The sequence below is a fragment of the Lepidochelys olivacea genome, assembly GCF_965140295.1.
Source record: "Lepidochelys olivacea isolate rLepOli2 genome assembly, chromosome: 4".
Taxonomy (NCBI): domain Eukaryota; kingdom Metazoa; phylum Chordata; order Testudines; family Cheloniidae; genus Lepidochelys; species Lepidochelys olivacea.
The window spans coordinates 131428782-131448552 of record NC_140414.1 but is presented as its reverse complement, the minus strand read 5'-3'; the positions used below and the strand labels follow the sequence as shown (position 1 = coordinate 131448552).

At 43.3% G+C, this 19771-nt stretch overlaps 1 protein-coding gene across 4 annotated transcripts in view; it reads left to right on the top strand.

Annotated features, from left to right (window-relative positions):
• Window positions 1–19771, top strand: part of FGFR3 (fibroblast growth factor receptor 3) — a 74094-nt gene that overhangs the window by 52915 nt on the left and 1408 nt on the right. Inside the window, exons 8-16 of one of the 4 annotated variants that reach the window (XM_084626533.1) lie at window positions 6039–6183; window positions 9133–9314; window positions 10319–10464; window positions 10571–10692; window positions 12340–12450; window positions 13635–13825; window positions 15339–15461; window positions 16631–16701; window positions 18161–18298. In XM_084626533.1, coding sequence (XP_084482659.1) covers window positions 6039–6183; window positions 9133–9314; window positions 10319–10464; window positions 10571–10692; window positions 12340–12450; window positions 13635–13825; window positions 15339–15461; window positions 16631–16701; window positions 18161–18298 — 1229 coding nt within the window. Of the gene's footprint in view, window positions 1–4767; window positions 4919–6038; window positions 6184–9132; window positions 9315–10315; window positions 10465–10570; window positions 10693–12339; window positions 12451–13634; window positions 13826–15338; window positions 15462–16630; window positions 16702–18160; window positions 18299–19771 lie in introns of all 4 variants that reach the window. The other 3 variants (XM_084626532.1, XM_084626531.1, XM_084626530.1) reach the window with 3 other exon arrangements.

Here is a 19771-nt window from a genome sequence, read left to right as displayed (position 1 = left end):
TCTGTACTTCCATGGCAGAGAATGTGAAGACTCCCCAGTTAGCCAAGGGATAGAGGTGCCTGTTCAAAACAACCAGTCACAAAACTTGAAGGCATAAAATTAAGGAGACCTTCTGAAAATGTACATCCATAGGGTAAAATCCTGACTCTGTTGAAGTCAGAGGGGATTTTGCCATTGACTTCAGCGGGGGCAAGATTTCAGCCATAATGGGCGAAGTAGATGAGATGGTTTTTATGTTCAGCTCTATTAATTTGCTGTATTACTAATACAGGTAAGGAATCTTCCTTTTGTGTTTCAAAATGTGATGCCAAATCCAGTCTTCAGTGACCTCTGTGCAGAAATCAAAGTTTGGCCCATGTTTTATACCTTGACAGTTTCACTTTTAATTAAATCTGTGCATTTAAAAAAAAAAAGAGAGAGAGAAATAGAAGTAAAAAACAGTTGTGTTCCAAGCCTTGCTCTGTCAGGAACTCCATGTTCTGCCTTTTTAGGATCATGTTTTTGCAGCTAGATGAGGCTTTGGTACCTATGTTGATGAGAGACAACCAATGATATCTAGTGTCATGTTAGATTAATTACAGCTAAATATTGCCTCTGACTGTGACTGCCCTATCACAGTCAGAGTTGCAATGATTACTAGCTACTGTGCTTCATTGGTGAAATTTATAGCTGGTAGTGTGGGGGAGAGGAGAGACACAGAGCTCAGAGCTGAGGACTGGGGAGAATACAGCACTGTGCAGGTGACATCATTATTTGACAATTTGTTAAACCACCCACAAGTGTATAGATGAGGGGGCAAATAAATGCCGTTAAGGGTAGCATTTTCAAAAGTGACTTGTAGGCTGATAGGAACCCAACTTTCATTAAAACTCAATGGGACTTGTGCTCCTAAACTCCTGTGTCACTTGTGAACATGATCTTAGGCTCCTTAGTTTATTGAGTGGATCTGAAAATTTTGCCCTAAATGTTTAGAATCAGGAAAGATACAAGTTAGAGGGGTTGGTTTTCCTTTCCCTTGTTCTTCTCAAAAATCAATCTCTGCCTGTAGCTGTACAGCGCTTACACTGAGAGTTCAATCCAAAGATTAGGTTTTCTCAGTCGTGGTGAGACAGTAAAGCTTTATTTAGATATTAATAAACAAACTTGAAACTGGAATTCTAAAACACAACAAAGCCCCCCCCAGCAGCAGCAACAGTTCAACACCACAGGTCCTAGGGGGGAAAAGTATTGTTTAAATCACATCATCTGTGCATTCCAAGTTTCCCTTATATAATTGTTCCAGTGTTTATAGGGGAAGGGATAATGAGAGTAATCTGGGCAGATAGGATATCTTTTTTTTTTCCTTTTTTCTTTTTAAACTATCTTTAAGTGGCACACACAGCCAGAACATTTGGCTGTAAAAGTCCCTTTTTACAGTAAAATATCACAAGTATGTCATTTAAAGTAATGTCCCCCCCATTTTTTTCTGGAAGAAGGATAGGAAAGTGTCTTGAACAGCTATGCAATGGTTTGAGCCCAAACTGAAACTGTCAGAACTTACCTGATTATGTACACTAGCCTGGATAAATACCGTGGGTAAGGAAATGGGCGTGAGAGTCATGACACTTGTGCGGACTGTGTTGTAATGAATGATATGCTGTCAGGTGAAATTTGACCTAAAATGGAGGAAAAACCCCATGTTTACATACATGTGTGCATACACATACACCCCAATTTTAACATATAACCATTCCACAGTGTTTGCACCCTAAATAACACCACATGGTGCCATGCCTGAGAACAAGGATGTGACCATGAGCCTGATTCTCTTCTCACTCCTCATACTAGCGACATAAAGCAGTTACTCCTCATCCAAGCCCAGATTCAGGAAAGCATCCCTAGTTGGCAAAGCACTTAAGTCCCATTGAAGCCTAAAGCTAAGCATGTGCTAAGTGCTCTGCTGAATAGGAATGAATTTGAGCATGTGCTTAAGTTATTTCTTGAATGGGGCCTTCCAGTGTTCTGAGAGAATACGGCCCAGCGACAGCAAACAAAACTAAAACCAACCGGTCCATTTTCCTGGATTGAGCAAATGCAAAAAGAAAACTGTGGAAACCATAAAAAGTGTATTACTTTTAAAACTCTTCGCAGTTTATTGAGGTTTATTGTAAGTACATTTAAAATTCATAGGACTCACTGGAGTTAGTCCAGATTTGCAGTTGTATCTGAGAATAGAACTTGGCCCTTGATTGTCAACCCGATGATGTCCCTTTTACATAGCAGATCCAGCATATTGTCAGTTTCAAGGCACACTTTTTTCCTACATGTGAAGTTAAAGAATGATCAGGCTGTATGTACAGTACTGTAACTCAGCCAGTTACATGATAATGGAAGCCAGAGACCCTGGAAATCATTACCCAGATTGAACTCACACATTGGAAGAAACGGTTGGAGACTGTTCTTCAGTATTTGGCACCACGAGTTGATAAAGCTTGTTGTTTTTCTGGCTGTGCATAAAGATTTGCTTAAAATATGCATGTATTAATTTCCCAGTGATTTCACAGCAAAGTACCAAGTGCTGTGTCACGTGCCACTTGGTATAGTCCCCTATGTGGTCCTTACAGAACAAACTGCTGCTACCTCTGGAAGTTCACAAAGTTGTGCAAACAGCAGATTGTGTCACAAACCCAGGCTCCTACTCTGCTGTGGCAAAGAATTATACATATAAATAGTGTTTAAAAATTAAACACTGAGCAGCAGAGGTGTTAGATTATTAGAACTGCCAAATGTCTTCTCCTCCTTGGACAGAGTGAGCTATGCCTTCTTAAAGGTGTGAGCACAGGCAGGCGTTTGGAAACAGAAGTTTGATTTTATTTTTATTTAATGGAAGCAGCACACCTATCCTTGCTACCTCTGATTAATCGTGACTGCATCTGGTTGTGTTCACGCTGGTTTATGGCATCGGGGTTCAGAGTGTTTCCATTTCAGGACGCATCATTGTGCTCAAATACTGGGCTTTGGTTTGGTTTTGTCAGTCTCGTCTTTGTATGGGTTATTTTTAAAATGCTAAAGATAAGGCAAAGTGCTAATATCTTGGAGCTGAATTGCCCCTTCCCTTTGGAGCGTCCCCCACATTATTCTGTTACGGAGCAGGGTTTGTTCTGCTCCTGTGGGAGGAGACAGTGGCTCCAATCTCAGTCCCTAGCAGTGCGGCTCTGCTGGAGTCATGCTACTAAGATCTCCCATGGCCATGGTTGCCTTAAAAGGGATCCTGGCTATAAGTCTCTCCAGCGCAATCTCCACGAGGTTGGAGGGATGTGATGCACTTCCATGAGGCTTCCCAGTCTCCTGATTCCAGGCAAATCCCTAGTCCAGCAGAGGGGCTTCTGCGGAGTCCAGAATATGGGTTGGATGACACACTGAGGCCCCTTTCGTGCAGGAGGGAAGGAAGAGCTGCATGTCAGGATTTCCCTCTGCATGTGGCTCTGGGGGAGCACAGTCTCTCCTGATCATTAAATTTAATGCTACACTTTAATCCGTTCTGAAATTGCTTAACAAAACCAAACTGCCATCTGGATCAGTTACCACAAAGCTGGGCCTAATCTGCGAACAAAAAGAATTCTGTAGAACACAGGAGGAATTAGCAGGATGCGCCGAGGAATGTTATCCATGTGCCAGTCAGGGGGACTGAAAACTCCTCATTCCAGTCTCCAGCAAGGGATGGTGTTAGCCCAGGATAAACTGTACCCTCGCGATCAATACACAGAGAGTTTAATTATAAATAATGAAGCAGCAGCAAGGAAACTTGCTTGCTCGTCAATTTAAAGATGGATTCAAACAAACTTTGCGAAGTGTGAATATCAGCAATGAGATGGGGCCTGAAACTGCAAAGTCTACATCAGAATTTGAACCCTAGGCTCCTCTGGAATGAGCTTAAGTTCCTAATTATGGAGCTGATCCTGCAGTCCTTTTTGCGAGTCAGATCTGTGGAATCAGACCCGAACGTGGCTGTAGACTGGGTCAGGCAGGGGAATAACACAGCGCTATCACTTCATTTTATCTTCCAGAATTGAAAGGGGTATTTTTCTAGCCTTTCAGGCATGTGTTGAGACCATCCAACAGGGTTGCACAGTTTCAGACAAAAGAAAAACAAGTGTTTAGAAACAAACCTATGTGCCATTGCAGCAGCTTGGAAGACAAGAAATAAAACCCCGTTTAATGGTCTGAAGTTGGATTGATTTATATGCACTACTTTATTTAGTAAAGAAGAGTCTCCGATGTGAAGTGGAAAAAGTTACAGCTAATTTCTGAAAGGCAAAGTCAGCAGTCGGCTTCAGACTGCCACTGCTTATATTTTGTCTCCAGATTCTATTTTGGAATCCTGATAATTGAAACAGTATTTGCCGAGTTGGGTTGCAAACACAAATCTCCATGTAAGCCCTTTTCCTGCTGCTTCAGTCTACAGCGTTATTAAGAAACCATAGAATCTTTGGCTTCCTGGCTGCCATTAGATGCAGGACAGGGTAATTATCTTTTTAAAAGAAAGATTATGTTTGCCTTTTAATTGGAGAAGCACCAGTAAAAGGAGAGGAGTGAACTTGTGCGCTGTTAGTGGGCCACATCCAGGTCACTTTGCTCACTCAAGTCTTCAGTAGCTCTCCTCACGTGAGTAAAGTGAGCAGAAATTAAAGTATAAAATGGTCATGCTCAATCAGTCCTAAGCTAACATAGCTTCGATGGAGGTATTGTTTGGTTTACTGAAGTTCAGGTTTCTGTCTGTTCCTGCAGTCTTGGATCAGTAAAAACGCTGAAGCCGATGCTAACCTAAATCTGTTCAATGTGACAGAACAAGATGAAGGAGAATATCTGTGTAGAGCCAACAATTTCGTAGGCATAGCCGAAAAACCATTTTGGCTCCACATTCGCAAACCAAAACCAGGTAAACTATAGACTCTGTCCCAAGGCCCTAGCAACTGCAAGAATGAGCTTTAACATTTTAAGACGCTAGTGATTAAAATGACTATTCATTTTGTATTAAACCCTGTCAACTGATGCTGAATGGCTTTACCTTATTTCCTTGCTAATTATTTTGAAAGAATTAAATGCCTGTACATCAATTGCAATGGAAAAATTCCCACAATAAAATGACTGTCAAATTTTGCTATCAGCTTTTTCTGCTCGTATTCCTTTCTCTTCCTAACAGCTGAGTGCTGATAACATGATTGCATGCTAATGACCTTTGATGTTCGAAGCTCTAAGAAATCAAATTCACTTGAAGATTTTTGCCCATATTAGTATAGTCAGTAACCAGACTTTTTCCTTTCCAGTAGTTATTCACAATTAACATCGGTATTAGATCATGCAGGCAAACACATAAGTAGAGAACAGCAGAGTCCAGTCAGTCCCTGGTTTAACTCTGTTGGTTTACACTCCAGAAGAATTTTGCCTGAGTCTTGAAAATTTTCAGCTAATTATAAAGTGAGAGGCAAGTCAGCCAGTCTATCTCTCTGATAATGTAGGAATGTTCCCTAAAGGACGCTTTCTAATGATGATCCAGAATTACATTTTCACATCAAGAGCTGTATTATTAATAGATAAGCTTTTGGTGTTGAAATTGACATTAAAAATGTCCTCCTGATTTGAATATTTTTCTTTATTAAGTCACCATTTATCTGGTCAACACTTTACTCTTTCCTCTCTACATCTCTTCTTTCTCTTTTTCTTACAAGCTCTGCTTTTTTCCCCCCACACTCACCCTGCTAACCAACAGTCAGTCCTATTGTGGGGGCAGTTTTTCCTTTTGATGCTTTTGCTTGCATGCTTCATTAGTGGGACAGAGTAAGAGCCTGGTGAAGGGAACCTTTTGCTTTTACTACAGGTTGCAAACGGGAATGAATAAATAAATGTGGAAGACGGGCCACTGAAAACAAACAAAAAAAATCTTCATCTGCTTTTGAAATTTGCCTGTAAATCCGTGTGGTGTCCTCAAACTTGCTGGGAATGTGGCTTATCCTCTGTTTTTCCTCTTTCTATATATGTGTATTTTTTTTCCTCTGTAGACGGCAGGTGTTAACACAACGGATAAGGAGCTAGAAATTCTGTACTTGCGAAATGTTACTTTTGAGGATGCAGGGGAATATACTTGTCTCGCTGGGAATTCTATTGGGTTTTCACATCATTCTGCTTGGCTGACGGTTCTACCAGGTATTTCCTTCTGCGCTGTCCCCTTTCTTTCCTCTTGGTGATGCTTCAGTGTTCAATTTAGAAATGCCAAGTTTCTGCAAACTCTGCATTACATGGAGCAGTGAGTTTTGATCTTTAGTCGACTTCTCTGCAGAAAGAACTCTCCTCTCCAGTTTGCTGTGCAGATCTCTAATCCAAATGTGGTTGCATGTTAAATACTGACATGTTTCATGTGTTATCTGAGGCTCACAAAGCACTTTACAGATGATAATGATCTGAACATCTCAAGATCCCTTTGATTTAGGCATGGAGTATTATTCATACTTCAAGATAATTTCTCAGCCTGCTCATCTATAAATGGAAGATCACCGTGAGAGTCACTTGTAGAGATGGAGGTACAGAACCCAGGAGTCCTGGCTCCCAGGCACTGCTGGGCTGCTTTTCAGAGATACTAATGCTCTGAGCACCAACTGAAGGGAATGGAAGCTATGTAGGCTCTGAAAATGGAGGCCGAGATGACCACATCTTGTGCTCATTCAATGTGCAAGAGTTACATTGGCATAGGACAAGTTCAGAACATGCACTAGAGAGATCTGCACTGCTGATGAGAGAGCCTGCACTATCCCACGCCCTGAAAGCTGGCCTTGTGTTAAAATGCATGAACGCCTCGTGTGTGGGCTGGGCTGCTTGGGGAAGGTGCAGTCCTTCCTCGGGCAGCATTCCCCCTGAAGCTGATGGGGGTTCTGCCCCAGAACAGCTGCAGAAGCAGACCCAAATTCAGCCTTTTCTTTTTATGTAATACTCATTTTAATAGTCCATTGAATGGGCAGCAAATTTTATTCTCTCAAATTCCCTGGTTATAAAACACGTTTTGAGCCTCCCTACCACCACCACTGTTGGTAGCCCGTGCAAATGGACGTGCCCCAGAACATTTTTCTGAACCAGAAACGTTGGCATTTCTAAACCCTGACGTTAACTGAATTGGTGATTTTTTTTTCATGTTAATTGTCATTTTTAGGGGTCAGAGTATCTCCTCAAAGACGAGCCTTGAGGCAAGTGGGATCTGCTGGTTCTTCTCTCTGAAATGGCTGGTGTCTGATTCTGTTTCCGCTTCTGCCATCCCCTTGATTAAAAAACGTTTCTATTGGTTTACGTTCGGAGGTTTATATTATTATAAGAACCTGCCTAGATCGTATCATCAAATTGTTGCATTGGTTTTAAAATGTATGAACTCATAACATATTAAAAAAGAGAGAGAAAGGAAAAAAGCCCAGCTAAAGTGGAACTTTATAGTGAACTCAGATGCAAGAAAGTTCCAGGTGTAGCAAACTGGAATGTGGGCTCCAGACTGCACCAACGATTAGAGAGATGCAGATTGTAGTCAGTCTGCGGTGACTAGGGTGACCAGACAGCAAGTGTGAAAAATCAGGACAAGGGGTGGGGAGTAATAGGCGCCTATCTAAGATAGAAATCCCAAAATCGGGACTGTCCCTATAAAATCGGGACATCTGGTCACCGTAGCAGTGACCCTTCCACTTTCAGCAAAGGGAGAAAAGGGGATCAGAGACTTCAGAGCTATGAACCTTGGGGCTGTGATCAAACGCAGCAGAACCATCCCAACAGTATTTCATAGCATCTATACTCCTGGCCCTTTGGGTATAGGGCCTGATCCAGTGGGGTCCCTCAACTGCTTCTGACTTCACTGGGGGTTAGCAGAGCTCTGCTCCTGCCAGGGTCAGCCTCTGTACAAAGGTTCTCTGCTCATCTGGTAAGCTGGCTCACAGCCATGTAGCTTGCCGCACAGTGTATATGTAGACGATAGCCATGCCCTGTTTATGGGTAGAACCCCCGTTTTTTGCATTGCCACATTCCTTCAAGGACACAGCCACTGAGAGCCTGATCCAAAGTCCAATAAAGTCAGTGGAAAGACTCCCACTGAAATCAATAGGCTTTGGGGTGGAGCTTGAGTGGTTCCATATCCCCTTTGCCCATGAAGAAGTAGAGTTCCCCCATGAGTTTTCTTCACTACTGCGCCCACAAGTACAGCTGCCTGGCTGCTTTCAAGTCACGTGCACCCAGCTCAGCATTTAGCCCAGAGTGAAGTGACGGTGTGAAAGAAAATAGTGATTTCACTATAAGGCGTTCCACTGCTGATTAAAGAACCATTGGGCATCCTCTTTCTGTTAGTATGATTTTGGTTTTGCTTTTGCTTTGACCCCTTGTAAATTCAGAAGTGCCTGGACTGAAGGGAGCAGATGGGGAATCAGTCTTGATTTGTGCTTTGCTTGAGGAGGGGTTGCAGAATTGAGCTCTGAGTGCATAATGCTAATTATGTTATAGCCATCAAAATGATTGGGCTCATGACTGTTCAATGGGCCTACGGGAAGTTCTGACCTTCTGGAATCCTGAGGTGGGATTTTTGCTAAAATAATTGGGATAATCTGTCCTTTTACTTGTCCAAACAAAATATGTACATTATGAATTATAATATATTAATGTATAATTAAGCCAAGTTTCCCAGTTATCCTCACCCAAGTATCACATTTTTAACCTCACTGTACTTTGGAGACAGGTGTGATTCAGGTGGGATAAACTGAAATCTTAGCTTGAGTTGTCATATTAATCCCTTGTCTGGGGCACATCTGTTGCCACCATTGGGGTCAAAACCGATGAGTGAAATAGAGGAAGGGCCCAATCCTGCATTGTTTGCAAAAGCAAAACACCCATTGTAGGCATTCAGAGCTCTGGGTTTGCGGGGGGCTCCTGGGTCAAGCCCAATGGGGTTACGCATATACAAAGATGTGTCCAACCTAGGCCTGATCCAACTCCCACTGAGGTCAACGGGAGGATTCCCATTGGTGACAGTGAGCTTTTGCTCAGGTCCTACCTGAATTTCTCACACTGCATGTGTACATGTTGGCTGCTGTCGCCTGTCCTCACTCCTCACTTCTGTCTCTTGTTACTCTACAGAGCTAGTGGAGATGGATGATTCTGGCTCCGTTTATGCTGGCATCCTCAGCTATGGGACTGGCTTTGTTCTCTTCATCCTGGTGGTTGTCGTCGTGATTATCTGTAGGATGAAAATGCCCAACAAAAAAGCCATGAACACCCCCACTGTACAGAAAGTCTCCAAATTTCCTCTCAAGAGACAGGTAACAGAAAGTAGATACAAGATTCCTATCTCCCCTATAGCCCCAGCCTACCTTTACATTTCATTTCTATGTTAGGAACCTGACCCTGTGTTTCTTACTCAGGCAAAAATCCCATTAATGTCAGCAGGGCCTTTGCCGGAATAAGGGTCAGGCCCCGTGTCTCAGTTTGTTTCACTTATTCGTTTATTTTTTTCAGTGAAAACGTAGTGTGTGCCAGTTAACTCTTTTTAGTTTGCAATTATTGTTTGTCAGAGGCCAGCAATTCCCCAGAGACCTGTGCTTACCTAGTAAACAGACCTTTAAACCAGCCCTGCTGGCCACATGTAACATCATCCTGGGGAAAATTGACCTTCCAGAGAATAATCTACCATCCTGCTCCCCTAGCCAGCGTGAAGGGGAGGAGTGGGAGAAGAAGTGTATTCTTGGACTTGTTCCCACTGAAGTCGCTAGCAAAACTTCCACTGATTTCTGTGGGTCCAGGATTGGGCCTTCTTTCTGCAAGGGACAATGATGGCACTCTGTACAATAAAAATCCCATCCAGTCGTGCATCAGTGACTGGCACTGCAGAGCAGTAAACATAGGAATTAAAAAGGACTGCAAACCCTGCTGATTCAGCCTCTCTGGCTGTAAACTGTTGGCTTTTACAGGACTGGGAATGGAAAGCTGGGACTGACTACATGGACACAAACACACCCCATGTATATGGGCCAGAACTTCAGCTGGTATAAACTGATGTAGCTGGTGTAAATCAATGGAGTCCTGGGTTCAGTGAGGCCACTCTGGTTTACACTGGCTAAGGATCTGGCTTTGCATGTCTAGATATATACACTCCTATAATGTGAGACTGATCCTTTTAATTTCTAGGTTACAATTTATTGTAAGTCTTCAATAAACAAAGATTAGTTCAAACTGATTTTCTTGGCTGGTTCCTTTTCAGGCACATCTGCAGGTATCTGACACAGAGGCAGTTGGCAATAACATTTTATTTGCTCTATTCAAGCAGGTGTCATTGGAGTCTAACTCTTCCATGAATTCCAATACCCCGCTGGTCAGAATCACCCGCCTCTCATCCAGCGATGGGCCAATGCTAGCGAATGTCTCGGAGCTCGAACTGCCTGCTGATCCCAAGTGGGAATTAACGAGATCTCGGTGAGTCAAACCCGCACGCTGAATATACGTGTCGCTCTTCTGTCTTCATTCCACTTCTCAGCACAATCACACATATTAATTCATTTGTTTGTGTCTGTCACTTCAGCCTGACTCTGGGGAAACCTCTGGGTGAAGGTTGTTTTGGTCAAGTGGTGATGGCAGAAGCGATTGGGATCGATAAGGACAAACCAAACAAGGCCATCACTGTAGCTGTCAAGATGTTAAAAGGTACAGAGAATAGCACCATGAAGGCATGGCAGGAGGTGGGGCTGTTAGAGAGGCATTTGCCCTTGGCATTTATCTTGGTTTGGGGTTTGTTTTTTATTTTAAAAATATGACTACATAAGAAGAGCAAACCTAAGGCCAAATTCTCCCTTTGGCTTCCATAACTGATGCTTGTTTCCACAGGTTCATGTTAGGGTGGGTCACAGGAAGTGATAAGTGTTACGTTAAGGATAGCTAAGTGGATACAGCATTGGGCTTGGCCACAGGAGACCTGGGTTCAGTTCCTAACTCAGCCCCAAATTTCCTGTATGACGTTGGACAAGTCACTTTATCTACCCTTTATCTGAGCACCCTGCCTTTAAAATAGGGATAATGCTTCCCTATCTCCCAGGGATATTGAGTATAAAATCCATTCAGGATTGTAAAGTGCTCATCTGCTTGGGGGATGAGGGCCATATAAGCACTTCAATAGATCTTCATATCAAATTGAACCCTGGCCAAGCTCCCTGAGGTTACATCTCAACAGTTTAAGAAGAGGCAAAACAATGAGGTTGGTTGGGCTCCTCCAGATTCTCCTCTTTTCCCTGCCTAAAGCACAGAATCTGCAGTAACTTGACTAGTTTTCCCTTCCATGCTGTGGAAAACATCTGGAGGGGAGTGGCATGGCTAAGCTAAAGCAAGGAGTGCTGAGGTTCTGCACCGTGTTAATACTAGCACCAGCTGAAACGTTTTTCTACTGAAAAATTTTTCCGTGAGAAAGTGGGGTTTGACAAAACCTCGTCAGTCAATTTTGATGAAACTTTTTTTGATGGGGAACATTTCAATATTGCCAAACTGAAACATTTTGATGTTTTGTGTTTTGGTTTCATTTTGGAAACTGAATTATTCGGGGGGCTTTTACCATATTTCCATTCTTTGTAACTGGTTTTTCTAACTGGAGAAAGTTGGAAACAGTAAAAGGTATGAAAATTGTTTTTCACCGATTTTATCACATCTTTTACCTGCCCCTGATTCTTTCCAGTACGAAAAAAAATGGGGGAAAGTTTGTATGTATGTATGTATGTAAAAAGGAGGGGTAGAGTGGAGGTGAAGCCCCAAAAATCCTAAAACAGAAATCGATAACCCAGTTTTTTTTTCAGTTTCTAAACATCCAAACAAAACACACAATATTTTATTTCCCTATCAACATTTTTCAGAACTTTTTGTTTGGCAACAAGTTTTGATGTTTCAAGTTTTCACCCTGATTTGGGACACTGGAATAAATTGCCTAGGGAGGTGGTGGAATCTCCATCATTGGGGATTTTTAAGAGTAGGACAAACACCTGTCAGGGATGGTCTAGATAATATTTAGTCCTGCCCTGAGTGCAGGGGACTGGACTAGATGACCTCTCGAGGTCCCTTCCAGTTCTGTGATTCTATGATTAACATTTCCCACAGGATAAAAATTTCATTTCCTGACCAGCTTTCATAAATGCTCAGCTGGTCAGATGGCCAGCCTCCATTGACTGAGTGTATAACATATTGTATAGTACTAATGCACTCTTGTTATGCTTTTACTTTCTAGACTGTAAGAAATGCCTATTCCCTCCCTAACCGTTTCTTTCTCCGCCCCACCCCCACCCCCACCCCACCCCACCCCGTCTTCTCCAGATGACGCTACTGACAAGGACCTTTCTGATCTGGTGTCCGAAATGGAAATGATGAAAATGATTGGGAAACACAAAAATATCATTAACCTCCTAGGCGCCTGCACACAGGATGGTATGTTTCGGAGAAAGCTCTATGCTACCTCATACTTCATGATTTCAGTGGTAAACAGTCCCATTCTGCTCTGTGGTGCACGATCGTACTAGCTCAGCCTTGTGTGCACACAGTTGCTCTTCCATACCTCTACTGCAGGTTCCTGGCCCAGCAAGCATCGGGGATTCCCCCCTGTAATGTAATATTGTGCTCCTGGAGCCTCTTATTTAGGTTGTGTCGAGGCCAGGAGGATTTTACCCTTTCCTCGTGCATCTGAATTGGCCACAAGATTAATTGTGTGCACAGACATAACTAACTGTGCTTTGCTCAGTGAGAAGTTGGGTGGCTTTTTGATATTGGAGCCAATATATGGTGTTAGGAAGGTCTCTACTTGTTATCAATACTGGTTCTTACTTTGTTTTTCAAATGCTTTTCCTTAGTGTCCTTCTCCTTTTTTTTTTTTTTTTTTTTTTTTTTTTTTTTGGGAAAAAAATGGAGCTGGAAGCAGAGAGATTTGGTGGTTTGACTGTCATTTATTATTATTTACTCACTGAATGCCCAAAATATGCTGGGCAAGACTCGTGATTAGAGCTCTGGCTTTAAGTCCCAACTCTGTGGGTTTAGGCAAGTCACATAATACCATCTATGTCTAAGCCTCCCCAGCCATCAAACAGAAAGGATAATGCTCACCCACAGGGCAGTTAGGCGGGTGAGTTAATGTTTGTGAACGGCTCTGAAGAGATGTGTTTGTCAGAGGCCACTTGGCTAGGGAACCTGACTGGAAGTCAAGAGACCTGAGTGCTATTCCTGTCTAACTTTCTGAAGTACTTTGGTGGCCCTCAATACTATAGTATCTGAGCACCTCATAGTCTTTAATTCATTTATCCCCAGAACCTGTGTGGTAGGGAAGTTCACAGATGGGGAACTGAGGCACAGAGACAAAGTGACTCTCCCAGGGTCACACATGAACTTTGTGGCAGAGCTGGGGCTTGAATTTGCATTTACTAGGCTAGTGTTCTAACCACTGGCCCATCCTCCCTGTTCAATGCTACATTTGCTGCTGATTTGTCATGTGACTTTGTGTAACGTCACCTGACCACCTCATTCCCTTTCAGTAAAATGAGGCTAGTGACACTCACTCCGTTTTGCAAGGCGCTTTGTAATTATGATATAACAGCCAGCTTGTGACTGTTCTTTGTTGGCAGGCCCACTTTACGTTCTGGTAGAATATGCGTCAAAAGGGAACTTGCGGGAATATCTCAGGGCTCGTCGGCCACCCGGCATGGACTATTCATTCGACACCTGCAAGCTGCCAGAAGAGCAGTTAACATTTAAAGATTTAGTCTCGTGCGCCTACCAGGTGGCCCGTGGCATGGAGTATTTGGCATCTCAGAAAGTGAGTTGAGAGACTTGGAGTCTGTTGTTTATAAGATATGTAAATATACATGTCGTGCCATAGGTGTGCAAAGTGCATTGCTGGCAAATAAATGACTGGGTTCTGCCTTTAAGAGTCTACAAGTACAGGAGTTATTTTTTCAGTAAGAAATGCATTGCTACTTGCAAAGCAGCTCTGTTTAGGGACCTAGAAGTCCATTTGTGTATTATCACATCATAGAATTATAGGATATCAGGGCTGGAAGGGACCTCAGGAGGTCATCTAGTCCAGCCCCCTGCTCAAAGGGACCAATCTTGCGGGACCAATCCCCAATTTTTGCCCCAGATCCCTAAATGGCCCCCTCAAGGATTGAACTCACAACACTGGGTTTAGCAGGCCAATGGTCAAACCACTGAGCTATCTCCCCCCACCCCCGTCCCATTTATGAGCGACTTAGCTGGGTGCCACTTTGCTGTAATCAACAATCCACCAGTAAGTGTATGAACACTGTGGCAATACGTGGACACTGCAGAGTCCATATGAAAGGCAGACCTCAGTTGCATGATTTCAGTGAGCAGATACAAAGGTCACACAACAGAAACATCTAAATACAGAGATAATTGACTTTCAGATGTCCAATCCTCAGTCAGTCTCAGGCACTATCCACGGTCAGATTTAGAGCCATGCTGAGCTGTACACTGCATCTTGGTGGCGTCAGCATGACAGCAAAATTGAAAGTCACTTTGAGAGGTAATCTCATCTCAGACAATAGAATCAGGAGCCTCTGTGGCCCCTTTTCAGTAATGCTGAAAGTGCAGAGCATCAAAGCCGAGGCAGAGACACAGCCTGTGCCAAACGTTCGTTTGTTAGAAGAGCAGTATCTCTGTTAAGTTACCAGGTGATCATAGACTCCCTTGGAGTTGCCCAGCGAAGGATTTGGCCCATTCATAACAAGACCTGACACTTAGAGCTATCCATGGGCTCCAAAAGAGCTTTACAAACATTGGACCTGACACTATTCTCACACTTGCGTCACTGGAGTTACTCCTGATTTACACTGATGTAAGCAGTTGGACAATCAGGCTCATTTTACAGATGGGGAAACTGGGCCATTAATTTATACACAGTGAGTCAGTCGTACAGCAGGGAATCAAATCTTAGTGTCTTGATTCCCGTTGCCTTACTGTAAGTAAACCATAAGCCCACACTCTGCTCCCTGGTGGTGGCAGCTTGGTGTACAGCCCTGGGATCTCTCTGCTCTCCCGTGTAGGAGAAGGGGCCGGTCTCCAGTCGGAGTGTCCCGTCCTGAGAGAGCAGATGAAGAAGCCGTCTTGCCACTGGAGGCGAGTGTGTGTGTTAGATGTTGCTAAGAAGCAGTTTGTCTGAGACCGCATGTGGCAGCGATGACCTAAAGGGCGAAGAATTAAATGGTGCAGCTTTATTGGCTTTCAAGTAAATGAAACGGCACTTCATAAACCATGAATCGTAAGCAGCTTAACGAGCCCATATTTATCTCTGTGCTCACCTTTCGCAGTGCATTCATCGAGACTTGGCAGCCAGGAACGTGTTAGTCACTGAAGACAATGTGATGAAAATAGCCGATTTTGGCCTAGCCAGAGATGTTCACAACATCGACTATTACAAGAAAACAACCAATGTGAGTATACATCTGCCAAGTGCATGGGAGTTCCCAGTGGTGGTGGAGTCAGCAGCACATGCTCATGGTCCACACCTTCTTTTTAAACAAATTACTGCATTGAGAAAAACAGTTTGGCCCTGATCCAGCAATTGGTAGCAGACAGGCAGGCCCCCTGCACCCACAAGAAGCCCCGTTGAGATCAGTGTAGTGCTGCCTAGACACTGCAGTCCACCCATGCACTGTCAGTTGCAGGATTTGGTGCCTTCGTGGCATTTTATTACAGTTATTTCTAGTAGTGATGGGATCCATTACGCATCATGAGCTTTGACAAAGTGAAACTCACTTTATACTGAAGGAGAAAACAAGCCACCTTGGTTGTTCCTATTCACTGCTCATATTCATAGCTTTCCAGTACCTCTCACTTCAAGGGACATAACTCATTCTAGTACTAAAGTTAGCTGCATTTCACACACATCCCTCGCTCTTATAGCTGAAAAGTATTTGCATCAGATACAAAGAATCTTAAGGCTGAGGCTCTAGAAGGAGTTATTTACACTACAGGAATTAATCTTGCAGCATTTTAAGTTTCCTTGGGAATCATTTTCATATAACCCTCGTTTTGGGTCTCTGTCACACATTGCATTCCGCCTTTGGGCCCCTGGCAGGGTGAGAGGGATAGTCCTGTTGAAATGACAGAAACACCCTATTTGATTTCAGCGGGACCATAGTGAAGCCATTGGGTGAATCCACTCTGTGCATTTCCCCCTATAGTTCAGACTAAGCAGGATTTTTCCATTGAGTGAAATGGTCTCTTCAAGCCAGCGAGGCCCATGTGTGTTGGTCCCACTCTATTTTGAAAAGGTCCAGCCCCACAGCTGCCTTTGTACACGATGGATGCTGTTTTTCATACAGAGATTTAGATGCCTCAATACATTAAACCTGCCTTGGCAGTGAAATGCAGCATGCAAGAGGGAGGGTGTTTATAACACACATAGTCAGTGAAGACCGGAGATCAAATGTTATAATCTGTTTACATGTGGCCACTACAGCCTGCACAGTGATCAGGGAAGCAGATGTGGTTGCTAATGAAAACGTTTCAAACTGGATTAGAATGGAAGATTCAGATGGTGCCGTTGTGGCTGAGTGAATATGCTGATGGAACATTCCCTTTGTCTTCTTAATTACAGGGTCGGCTGCCTGTGAAATGGATGGCTCCAGAAGCATTGTTTGACCGGGTCTACACTCACCAGAGTGATGTGTAAGCATTACCCACATTAAAAAAAAAAATTGAAATAAAAGCAAAACAAAATACCGGAGGATCAGAAAGACAAATGTGCTGCTAAGCACAAATGGGACTCTGAACTCTGGGCTCAGTGCTGGTGAAGACTGATTGCAAAAAAACAAAGTTCTTCGCTCGACCATAAGCTTTGTAATTGACTCTGAAATACAGTTCTGTATGTGCGACATTGCTCTGCCCTCGGATAGCAGCTTTCATCCAAAGATCTCCAAGCTCTTGAGCTAAGCCTCTTAGTACCTATATAAACATAGGCAAGTGTTTCATACTCCCTTTGTAGATGGGCAGACTGAATCGCAGAAAGGCTTGATCTTGCAGTCTTTGCTCAAGCAGAATTACCATTGACTTCGATCTGGACGCTCACACTTAGCTACAGTAGGAGGCTCAGGCCCTATATGACTTGCTCAGAGTTACTGGAGCTGGTCAGACAATAATTCATTAAATACATTATCTGATCAATTTTGCTATTTTGGGGTCAACTAATTTATTGTACAAAACCATGTTTACTTTAACCTAGCTAGTTTTAAAGGCTGTACACTGTAAGAAAACAGCATAACTGGAATGAAGAACAGAACAGGCTGTTAAACTGTTTCGGGTCATGGCTGAACTCAGGGCTATCCACTTTAATTTATACGAAAGCTGAAATTGCCCAGCCAAGCATGATGGCTATTTTATTTTTTAATAGTGGGCTCCTTGCACCAGTTTAGCAGAAAATCTGTGGAACTGCCAAATACGGCTGTTTCTCTGCTTAGCTGCAGACAAATTTGTATTCTCTCTGTCTGTCAATTTCACCTGCTGTAGCTTCGGTGATCTGAAATCATAGTTTCAGCACGTAGGTAATGCAGTAATGGACACGTCCGTTTACCTACATTAGAGAGAGAGCTAATCTCTCTTTTTCAAAATCTCTTTTGCCTCCTTAATTTTCTTTTTTTAAAAGAGGGCATTTAAATGTGGCACAGCTGCTGTGCTAGGGCATGTAACATTAGACCTTCTGCTGATTTTTTGTAGGCAGTGTTTCTTCCAGTCTGGCCAGTGAAATAAGGGTTGTAACAAGCAAGTTTTGATATCAGCTTGCACAGTGGCCTGTGATTCCTAGCCTGCAATTCAGTGAAGCTGTGCATGAATAATTTGATTTGTTCCATTCAGTGGAGCTGGTGGAAGACCTAACAAAGAGCCAGGGGTAATAAATGGGCTGTCACCTATCTGATTAAATGCTCATTTCAGTTTCAGACATGGTGCCTGGGATTTCTTTGCTATTGAGTTGGATCAGCAGAGATCTCCAAGTAACTAGTAAAAATGGCCTAGGCAATTAGTCATGCTATTGATGGCTGTGTTAGCTATGCATGGCTGCACCGAAAGAAAGCAAAAAACAAACAAACTAAAAAACCTCATTGAATTTTAAACACCTTTCTTTGGCTCCCAGCTGGTCTTTTGGAGTGCTGCTTTGGGAGATCTTTACTTTGGGTGGGTCTCCCTATCCGGGAATTCCAGTCGAGGAACTCTTCAAACTCTTAAAAGAAGGCCATCGGATGGACAAGCCAGCAAACTGCACTCATGACCTGTAAGTGAGAACATGGGAAGGAGTAGCCTTACGGCTTCATTTCTAGAAACCTTGACTGATGCAGGAGTTTATTTTCCTTCTTAATTCAGTTTTTCCAGTCCCCTTTCCAGTGTGTGTATAAATATCGCTGCCCATTCCTTTGTCTGACCCCCACTTGCTACTATTGAGCTGGCCCTGCTGTGCGATTGTCCAGCTGGCTCCAGATAGACTTACCGTGCCTGATGCCTTTAGGCTCATTATGTCACTGACAGACAAAATATGCAGCTACACTTGCTATGCTTGGTCGATTCATGTCAACCCATGCCCAGCTCAGGTCTGTGGATTTGCCTAGTGAGACTCAAGCATAAGCAGACTAAGCGATTGCTTAGGGCCCTGAGCAATATGTGTTGGGGGGAGGATAGTCCTGCTTAGAGCCCCCAATGGGCTAGTACCGCATCTGGTGACTTACCCTTTGAATACGGCTTTTCCTGCCTGATGTATTTGTCTGATTGCGGCACTACCCCCGAAGCAAGGGTTTATATTTCATGTGACCCCTGTAATAAGGAACTTTGAGAGATTGCTCTTCAGAGCCTCTTTCCGTTCAATATACAGTTGCCTATATAAAGAGGGCCAAATTCTGTCTTTTGGTAGAGTTAAGTGAGGTGTAAGTCAGGAGAGGGTTTGGCCCACCCAGATGACAGTGACAAGTAGTAATAGGGACATAAGCTCTTCTGTCTGGTCCCAGCACATTGGTCACTGTGCAGATGAGAAACGATTTCTGTGGTCCTGAGACCATTGCTAGGAGGCGGGTTCTGAGCCTCAGAAAATGGCATCATTATGTTTAGTTTCCTTCCTTATTGTTTCAGCTTCAGTAATGCCCTAAACAAATGTGAATTAAGTAACATTTAATTGCCTGTGTCTAACTCCAGTCAGTATGCTGGGACTGAGGCAGGACAAATCACTATGCAGTGAGTGTCGTGTTAGCAATACTCCATTTTAAGCCTGTTGTCTCGCCATTCCCTGCTGTTGTCTTTTAACTCTTCCCTGGTCCAGTTAGCTTTGCCTACTCCACACTGTGGACAAACCGGACCTGCTGTAGGCATAGCTTTCCCTGCCGTATGTTGGATTTAAAAGCAGACTAATCTGTATGAAATTAGTATGTGCTTATGTTTCATAAGTGCTGCATCTCTGTGGGAGGAATCCTTCTCCTGTAAACATCATTGGTTACTGAACAGGGGAGAGGGCACTCAAGACCAATAGGGCCTGTTGAGTGTCCTCTTGCTCCCAGCAAAGCTCCTTATCATTGTTTACCATGCAAACCAGATTTCTGACTAGGACATTAGGGGTTTCTGTTTGGATAATCCAATGGCTTCCTCTTCAAATGTGATCATTTATGGCCAGCTTTGTGATTTGTAGGTTGCCCACGTTTTGTAAAGGGGTGTGCGTGCATGTCAAAGAAATCAGTGTGAATTTCCTCCTCCTCGTTATCCTTTT